Raw genomic sequence first — 9,686 nt, forward strand, 5'->3', positions numbered from 1 at the left:
CTTTATAAGGAACATTAATTGGTGAAACTGCTCTTCTTTCTTTCATTTTCAGCACCACATTATAGAAATAGGTTTTGAAATACCATCAGCCTTCAGACACTTAACTCACTTCACTCTATTCATACTTTTTAAGGGCCTTGTAAGAACTGCTCTTTTGGAAGCTTCCACTGCTTTTTACAGTCAGTGGAATGTCTTTGCTTTAGATGGTGTGATTCTGTAAGTTCTTTCCCATATTTTAACATCTGTTTCATTCCATATTGTAATTTTACTCAAAATGTGCTCTTTCTTAATGCCTTTGAATTGAATCTTTTTATATAAGCCTGCTTTCTGTCTCTCTAGCATGATTCTCTGAAATGTTTATATGCTAGTTTGTCAAACTTCACTCACTGAAAAAAAGAATTAAACAATAAAGATAATGCAGCCTAATATTAGCATTTCATGTGTTGGTTTTTGTGTTTCATGTCGATAACAAACCAACCATTCCCTGTTCGATTGAGGGCTCAAGAGATTATTTGAACTATATCCAAAAACGTTTATTTGTCCAGCATCCACATTTTTTATCCACTTCAAATTGGAACATTTTTTAAATAATTCAGTCCTGAAAAAAGGGAGATATATTTTAGGATATTATACATGATATCTTTTTGACAACCAGAAGTGTTTCTGTGCAGAAACATGCCTGTTTGTGATGTTGTTCAGCCCGAGGGCCTGAGGATCACTGCCGTTCTGTATTGGTTTTCAGCCTTGTTCGCATTGTGGAGAGGATTCTCTAAATCTCTTAACAATATTATGTGCCACAGATCATAAAATCCCCTGATACTCTTGTCTTCGCTTTTTTTTTTCCTAAGCCTGTTATTGGTGTATAATAAAAACAATTCTTAGAGTAAACACCTGATATATTGTTGTAGTGTCAAATAAATAGGGCCAATTAAATTCACATACAATTCCAGTCTGTGTTAACTTACATTTTCTATAGCATATCTTTTTGTTGTTAAATTAGAGAGAGCCTCTAATTTATGATTATTGTCATATCGATATCTACAGCTACAATATTCTGTGCCATATTACAAAATGTGGATTACTAACGTAGATTACTTAGAGTTTACAACATTCAGTTTATACATATGTCATTTTCTTGATTACTATTTTTAAGCTTCTTTTTAATGTTCCTCATTTTTAAGTTTCAAACTCAAAACTTTTAATATAACAGTGACAACAGGATTCTCCTTCATATTTGAGGCACTGGTATTTAAAGTTTTATTCGGGGAAACAGAAACATTTTTGTAGATGATCCAGTAACATTAGACTTTTTTTCATTTTCTTTTTTTTTATAATTATCCTTCATCACTTTGAGTGTAGAATTTTGCTTCTGCAACAAACGTTTTGTAGTGAGTACCACTGAAAATACTACTGTACAGTAACACCTTTCTGATAGTGCTGAAGTTGGTGTCTAACTTGGGTCTTATGGCTTTTTGTCGAATCAAAGATTTATTTTGATGTCTGTGAAGGAGTCTGGATTGCATTTAAATAGTTCAAAATCCCAATTATTAAAAATGGTCAGGAAATAACTGGATTGACTCTCTCTCTCTCTCTCTCTCTCTCTCTCTCTTTCTATCTATCTTTCTGACATTATTTTTGCTGGTGGAGTTGCTATTCCTTTGCTTGTGCATGGTGAGGCAGTAGAAACAACATGCCTGGAGTATATGATATATGCTTGAATTGCCAATGGTGACATATTTAAATTTTATGTCTCATTACACTTAGATTTCATGAAATTGTCTGTCTTATATTTATTGTCCCTATCGCACTGCTGTTGTCTGACAGTTTTGCACTTAAAATGGATATTTTACAAGCCATAAGTTGCCATTTTTCACCCACTCAAGAGCTACAAAAGTGCTGAAAAATTACCTAACAGTGCTGCTTATGAATACAAACTAAAAAAAAATACTATTTCAGGAATGCAGTACTCAAAGGAAAATGATTCAGATGTATTCTTCCCAATCAAAACCTTACCTTTAGTTTAATTTTAACATTCTATCTGCATTTCATTGGTGGTACATGCACAGCATGACTTTCTTTGAATATCTCATTTTTTACTTTTTTCTTCTTTTTTTTTTTGCCTTCAGGACTTTTGAACTTCTGTGCACAGCGCCAATCATTCTCCTGATGCTTTCCACAGCCGTGTGCCCTTCTTAACTTTTGGAACACTTCTAATAACGCTGCCATGTGTCTGCTTGCTTCTCTCTCTGGGTGAAACTCACCCAGTAAATCCTTTTTAAAGCTTTTAACAGGTAGACCTGTATCCTCCTCCGGAGGCGTGTGTTCCTATTATCCGGTCCCCTCCAAGTAATTTAGTTAGTTAATTAATTGTCACGTGCAGATTAATTTAAGGAAGCTGGTGTCTGCCCGATTAAAAGCTCTACAATCAGTTTATCTAATGAGCCGTTTGCACCCAAAACAATAAGCTACAAATTGGTGCAGCGCCAAACCTTTCCTTTTGGTGCCCCACTGGAAGCTGGAAGGCCATTGGTCGACTGGGCGGGCAATTTGCATACAGTGGGGCTTAAAGTCGGTCTGGTAACTCGGAGTTGGACTCAGGCAGGAGAAGTAGCTCCCGACTTGCATCATCTGAATACTTTTTTTGGGGGGGACACTCAGCATGGCGTTTTGCAAAGCTGCATCTGAGGGGCTTGTCTTGACGCTTTTCTCTGTGTATCTGTGCACTGTGCACTGCACAACTACTAGGTACTTTACCTATGAAGAGGACGCACCCGGGACAGAAATAGGGAATTTATCCCAAGATTTAAAGATTGATCCGTCTGATGCCCATGACACATCTTTCCGCTTCATGCAGGAGAGCAACACCTCAGTTATTCACATGCGGGAAAGTGACGGACTCCTGACCGTCGCAGATGTGATCGATCGGGAGCAGCTCTGCCCCAGGTCCCCTCGCTGCTTCATCACCTTCAACATCGTGGCCCACTCCAGGGAGAAGTTTCAGCTCATCCACGTGGAGATCGAGGTGAAGGACATCAACGACCACTCTCCGTACTTCCCACTCAACGAAACGAAACTAGAGATAGTTGAAAACGTTCCCCTGGACTCCAGGTTCCCGCTCCAGATCGCTCTCGACGAGGATGTGGGTGATAACTACATCCAGAGCTACAACATCTCCCCCTGCAGCCACTTTGCTGTGGAAGTGCGCGAATTGGAGGACGGAGTGAAGTTTGCCGAGCTGGTTTTGGTGAGTGAGCTGGACAGAGAAGTGGAGGACTCTTACACTATACAGGTGACTGCGTCTGATGGAGGAGCGCCTCCAAAGTCGGGATCTATGACTGTGAACATCAAAGTGTTGGACTTTAATGACAACAGCCCGGCTTTTGCGCACAGCTCCTTGAAAGTTGAGTTGGAGGAAGACTCCCCGGTAGGTCACCGAGTACTGAAAGTGCACGCCTTCGATCCGGACCAGGGCATCAACGGAGAAGTCGTGTATGCGTTCCCGGATGAGCTGTCATCCGAAGCGGCCCAAACTTTCCACATCGACCCTTACTCTGGGGATGTGACCCTGAAGGCGCTGGTTGATTTCGAGAAAAGGAAGTCATACGAGCTGATCATCAGAGCCTCGGATCAGGGCGAGAACTCCGTCCCGTCCACCTGCACGGTCGTAATCGAGGTAGTGGACGTGAACGACAACGCTCCGGAGATCATCATCAAGCCGATGACCTCCAGCAGCGACTCGGTGGCCTACATCACCGAGGCTGCGGCAGCGGAGAGCTTCGTGGCGCTGATCAGCACCTCGGACAGAGACTCGGGCTCCAACGGGTACGTGCGCGTTAGCCTGCTCGGGCACGAGCATTTCACCCTGCAGCAGGCTTACGGGGAGACGTTCATGATCGTTACCACCGGTACTCTGGACAGAGAGAAGATCCAAGAATACAACTTGACTGTATTGGCAGAGGACCTGGGGACTCCCCCTTTTAAGACGGCCAGGCAGTACACAATCAGTGTAACAGATGAGAATGACAACCCCCCTCTTTTCAGTAAGTCTGTGTATGAAGTTTCAGTTTTGGAGAACAACATTCCTGGCTCATACATTACTACCGTTGTTGCTCGAGATCCTGACATGGGAAAGAACGCGAAAGTTTCCTACAAACTCTTAGATTCAGAAATACCGGGAGGATCTCCAGTGTCCACCTATGTTTCTGTAGACTCAATCTCAGGGTCCTTGTACACTTTGAGGTCTTTTGATTATGAGACGCTCCAACAGATTGAGGTGGTCATCCACGCAGAGGACAGAGGCTCCCCCTCTCTGTCCAGCACCTCAATGATCCGGATCAGAGTCGTGGATCAGAATGACAACTATCCATATTTCACCTTCCCTGTCCTGCTGAATAACTCTGCTGATATCCCTCTTCCCTACAATGCCCCCGCAGGCTATCTTACCCTTCAGGTAGTAGCAGAAGATGCGGATGAGGGGGTGAATGGCGAGCTCTCCCACCAAATTCTGGAAGGTGACCCAAAGCTGTTTACCATGAACAAAAACACTGGAGAGATTGCTTTGAAGCAGTGGCTCACAGCCGAAATAGGGGACGTGTTGGAAATTAAAATAACAGTCAGTGACAATGGAAGGGCCCCTCTGTCTAGCAGTGCCACTATTAGGTTTGTGGTTTCAGATACAGAACCCCCTGAAGACCAGGTTGTCATTGTCCTACAGTCAAGTGAGGAAGAAGGCTCCTCGTTCGATGGCTCACTAATCATCATCATCGTACTCAGTGGGGGTTGTGCCTTCCTGCTAATTGCAATTGTGGCCGTCGCCCTCACGTGCAAACTGAGCCGTGGGGGAAGAAGAAGCCGTGGCAGAAAGAGAGAGGTGTGCCAGGGCCTGTTTGACGGCAGGCCCCATTCCATGCTCAGCTCTGCAGAACCAAACATTTACACGGGCCAGCAGGGGTTCTTCCATGAGAGGACGTCTTTGTCTCTGGATGATTCCTGCCTCTACGAGGAGAGGAGCAGAGACTCAGAATCGAAGGTGAATCATCCAGTGTTTTTTTTTTTTTCAGCATTTTTCATCTTTTTAGCTTCGTGATGTTGCCTTGATCTATGTGCCAGAAATGGAAACTAAGCGCTCTACTGTCACTCTGTTTGCTCTCTTAGATATTCCTGCCCTCCAAGCATTTTCAGCCAACGTCTGTGTGGCAAGGTGACAGATACTGCTTGCAAGTGAGGTAAGTTAACTGAAAAAATGAGAAATTTCCTTTTTCGTGTATTGCATAGCAGTAAAACTTGAATGAAAAGAAAGCATGCTTTGCCTTTCACCGGTGCATGCACTTTATTGATTGTGGCATGTGTGCAGATTGAGGTTAGATGGGCAGCAAAGATCTAGTTTTTGCATATGAAAACACATCAATAGTCAAGCTAATGTGGTGTGGTTGTGGCTCATACTGTATTTTGTTGACTGCAGCGGCCTCAGCAACAATGACCAGCTGAGCGTGAAGGACAGCGGTAAAGGGGACAGTGACTTCAATGACAGCGACTCAGATGTCAGTGGAGATGGCGGCAAGAAGAACTTCAGCACCTTCCAACCCAGACTGAAAAGTAAGTTTTAAACATTCCAGGGAGCCTAATTATTCATAATCATTTCATTTCAAAATTTTTACACATCAAATTTAAAATGTTTCAAAAGTTTCTTTGAAGTGTACATTTTTAGTTCATGTAATAACTAAAATGATGATACATAATAATTATTTTTGTATTACATGCGTGGTTTACACAATGGCATCACATATCAGACTTTCTACTATTATTTTGTCTTTTGCATGTTAAGTTTAAGAACCACAGGTTCTGCTTATTGCCTTGATTTAACATGGCATTAACAGTCGTTTACAGGCCTTGGGAAAATGTTCATACCTGTCGTACCTCTATTGAAATTTCCAACAATATTCAAGATTTTTATTGGGATTTTGTGTGAAACCAAGGCACAGTTGTGTGTATTAGTGCAAGACAAATGACACATACTAAGAGTTTGATTTGCAAATCTTCAAAGAGTAGTGCGGATATTTGTTTAGTCTTTAATCTAATATCATCCATCTATATCTTGCAATGGGTGGCCGGTGCCTAACTCTAGCGATTCATGGGAGAAAGGCAGGGTACACTTAGAACAGGTTACCTGTCCATTGCAGGGCAACATAGAGAAATGCAGGACAATCAACCACTTACATATTTACAACTAATGAACATTTGCTTAGGCCATTTAACCTGATAGTCATGTTTTTCCACTGTGAGAGGAAGCAAGAGTACCCAGCAAGAACCCACTTGTGCACAGGGAGAACATGCAAACTCAATGCAGAAAGAACCCAGGACCTTCTTGCTGAATTCCAAAGCTAACTTTTCAGATATTTATTTACTAATTTCTTTTACAAACTTGAAAAATGAAATCATTATCTTCCACTTCCCAGTTACATGACAGTTTGCATTAATTTGTCACATAAAACCACAGTAAAATACATTAAGGTTTGTGATTGTTACCTTGATGTGTTTGAGGTTTTAAGAAAAAACTCAGAGGTATTGGAACCTGCATAATTGAAGTGTCTTGTACTTAAAAGCAAAATATTGAAGTCTACATTTTTGATGTAAAAAATCAAGGTAAGAAGTATCATTTAAATATAAATCAATGAAATAACCTTATTTTTTGAACCAAAGGTTTATAACTTTTTGAAAATATAAATAGTTATTAATGGCAATAATTGTTAATATTCTGTCCACACTCAGTTTTCGTTTTACTTATTCAGACCTGGATAGTAACAAAAGCAACTTTAAATATTTCCCAAACTTTGCAGCACTGCATTTAAATAATAATTTTGACAGGTAAACATTAAAGCTGGTTATATAACATCTACACTTACTGTATCTAATCTGCAGTTTTGTTTGTCTTACTTTGTTTCAGGTACTAGTAGCAGCTTATCTAGAGACTGCCAAAGTGCCTACTGTGTGATACCACAGAGGAGCTACAGGAACTCTAGAGAAAATGCCTACGCAATAGGCTTCTCCCCCATGCCTGTTTTCAGCAATCCTCACAGCATTAGGAAGGACTGTGGATACAACACAAACCAGCCAAAACCAAGAAGCAACATGCAGACATTTTCCAGATCTGGGACTCTTCCTTCCTACTTCCCCCAGCAGCTGCATGAAACTGATGCAGGACAGGCCACGGTCCACCAGGAGACTCCCAACATTGTAACAGTGGCTACAGAATCTGAAGTTGCAACTATCTTTTAATAAAATGTGCGGGTAATCTTATTTAGCCGCACATTGTGGATGTACATGTGTAGAAGTTTGTATCATATTCTTAATTAACAAGTGTACATATTTGTTTATGAGGAAAATGTGGGAGAATGTTTATTGGATATGGACAAATCAAGCTTTTCCTGGCTGATACTTATTATTGCGTGTCTGTGAATTGCCTGTTTTAATTTTGACAGGTAATTTTTTCCCCTAATAATTATTACATATAGAAGAAAAAACGTGCTGCACATTTTTGTTTGTTTATACTGTAAATCAAACAGGAAGTTAAGGCTTTACTAGCTTACCACAATTTATGCATCAATGCATTGCCTAATGCATACGTACCTAAACTTTACCTAATTTCTCTGAGCAAATGCTGATTTGAGGGTTATAGACCAAAAATGGTCAGACCTCATTGTATTGATTTATTTAATGAAGAGGGAAAAACAAATATTTTTTCAGTATTTAACTTGCTAAGCACTGGTCATAGCCAATCAAGGAAAAATGGTCCACTTCCGCTCTTTGGAAGATTGGTTGGTGCACCTTGGTGTATTTGTCTTTCATTATTTGAGTTTCAGTATATTCTGTGGTGTCTACTGCTGTGTTTCTGTTCTTTTTGTCAAATAAAATTTCTGAATTAATACAAAATGCCGAACAGCAATTTTTTTATTTATTTTTTAATACAACAATGTGATTGAAATTAATGAAGCGTAACAAAGAATCATTTTAATTAAGGGACATTAGAATAAAAGATAAGAATCCCTCCCCTGCTTTAATTTTGTGTAAACATGCAAAACTCCTCCTCCAGTTTTAGATCTACATGATGAAAACTCCAGTCAGAGCTGATCAGATGTGCAATCCTATGCTCCCCTCCATTACCTGGGAGACCTCCTTTGAAGACTCCAAGGTTGCTTCGTTTGGTTTCTGGCATGCAAATGAGCAAAAAAAAAAAGGATCTGGTGCTCCTGAGGAAAAGTAAGGTATAAAGCATTATACCGACAAAAAAAAAAAAAAAAATCTTACTGGGGTGCTGTCAATTCAACGCCTGTTCTTTAAAAATAATTTCCATCACTATACACAACACAGCACCATGTATTAGGCTGTCTGACAAATTCCCGCCTGTCAGTTGTTGCTATGAGGGGTGAGCCTTTTAATGAATTCCTCTGCCTTTGCTGTGAAAATGAAAAAAAAAAAAAAAAACTACCCATGTACAAAGTGAAATGTAATTTTTTATGCAACTCTTTGAATCCTCTGACACTTACAAGACACCTGCTTGCTGTGCTTTTACTATAAGCTTTTCCAGAGTTGGTTACTGTTTGCTGGTTTAATTCAAACTGTGAACATGCAGGGCAAGTGAAAACTATTCCTGGTCCTAAATGATTTATCGACGAGACGCAGATGAGTTTGAAAATCTATATCCAACCCTGCTGGCAAGTAACACCCTGGATTCTGGACACTGGTTGTTTGTAGAGGTACAGATTTAAAGAACATTGCTGTTATTTTTTTAGTTGAAAAGCTGGTGTTGTTTTTGTTTTCCCTTTCAAACACAGAATAAAGGGTTCTGGGGCATTTCTCATGTCAAAACACTATACTTAGTCATACACAAATGTCTAGAGTTTCAAATACTTTTAAAATACATGTATGAGTGTAAATACAGAACCTGCAAAAAAAAAAAAAAACAGAGCCTGGCTGGCTAGAAGGACGGATCTAACCAGATCAGAGAAACACCTAAATCGAATTCCATACTTTTCTATATTGCATATGAACAGTGCCAGCATATAGCTGCAAATTTAGGACACTGAGTTTGGAAAAAAAAACCCTGAAGGTTTGCAAATAAATTAAGCAAGAAAAAGATCAATTAAACATATCTCTCAATCAAAGGACCATGCCCATGGGGAAGCTTGTGTTTCTTCACCAACAACTTCAAACAGACAAGCTTGCTTTAATATTGCTTTTATCAACATTTTCAAAATTTGAGATATGCATTTCAAACACTATTAAATACCTGAAGAAAATCATCTGTTCGTAAACAACCTTGTCATTGCATTGTTCTGTCCTCATTATTTTCAAAGTCATTTTAAACGAGTGCTTGATTCATGAGAAGAAAAAGGACAAGAGAAGAAAGCTGTTACAAATTACTAAACAGTCAGGTAAAGAAGCGTCTTCATGGGGAAATTAATAGATTCTAAATCTTTGGAAAAAGGGGGATATTAGTGGATTCAGATAGAAAGCAGAACCATTTTTATTTTTTTCAGGGTTTTTTGTTCCCCTGAACAAAACGTGGGCTGAGAGCTGCCCTCATTTGCATGATCATAAATACTTGCTTTTTTTAAGCTTTTTGATAGCTGTGATAAAAGCTGGAATGGAGTGGATTAGACACCTTTTACATAACCGTGCAGCACCAA

The 9,686-nt window shown here is 39.9% G+C and overlaps 1 protein-coding gene across 1 annotated transcript; it reads left to right on the plus strand.

Moving 5' to 3' along the window:
- The first annotated feature begins 1,425 nt into the window (after nt 1-1,425).
- Nucleotides 1,426-7,893, plus strand: LOC116722649 (protocadherin 8). Its single transcript, XM_032566817.1, has 4 exons — nt 1,426-5,029; nt 5,155-5,225; nt 5,462-5,595; nt 6,944-7,893. Exons 1-4 carry the CDS (start codon nt 2,660-2,662, stop codon nt 7,273-7,275), a joined length of 2,907 nt encoding a protein of 968 aa, XP_032422708.1. The 5' UTR covers nt 1,426-2,659; the 3' UTR covers nt 7,276-7,893.
- The last annotated feature ends 1,793 nt before the right edge of the window (nt 7,894-9,686 follow it).

The sequence above is a fragment of the Xiphophorus hellerii genome, chromosome 7, assembly GCF_003331165.1.
Source record: "Xiphophorus hellerii strain 12219 chromosome 7, Xiphophorus_hellerii-4.1, whole genome shotgun sequence".
Lineage (NCBI taxonomy): Eukaryota > Metazoa > Chordata > Actinopteri > Cyprinodontiformes > Poeciliidae > Xiphophorus > Xiphophorus hellerii.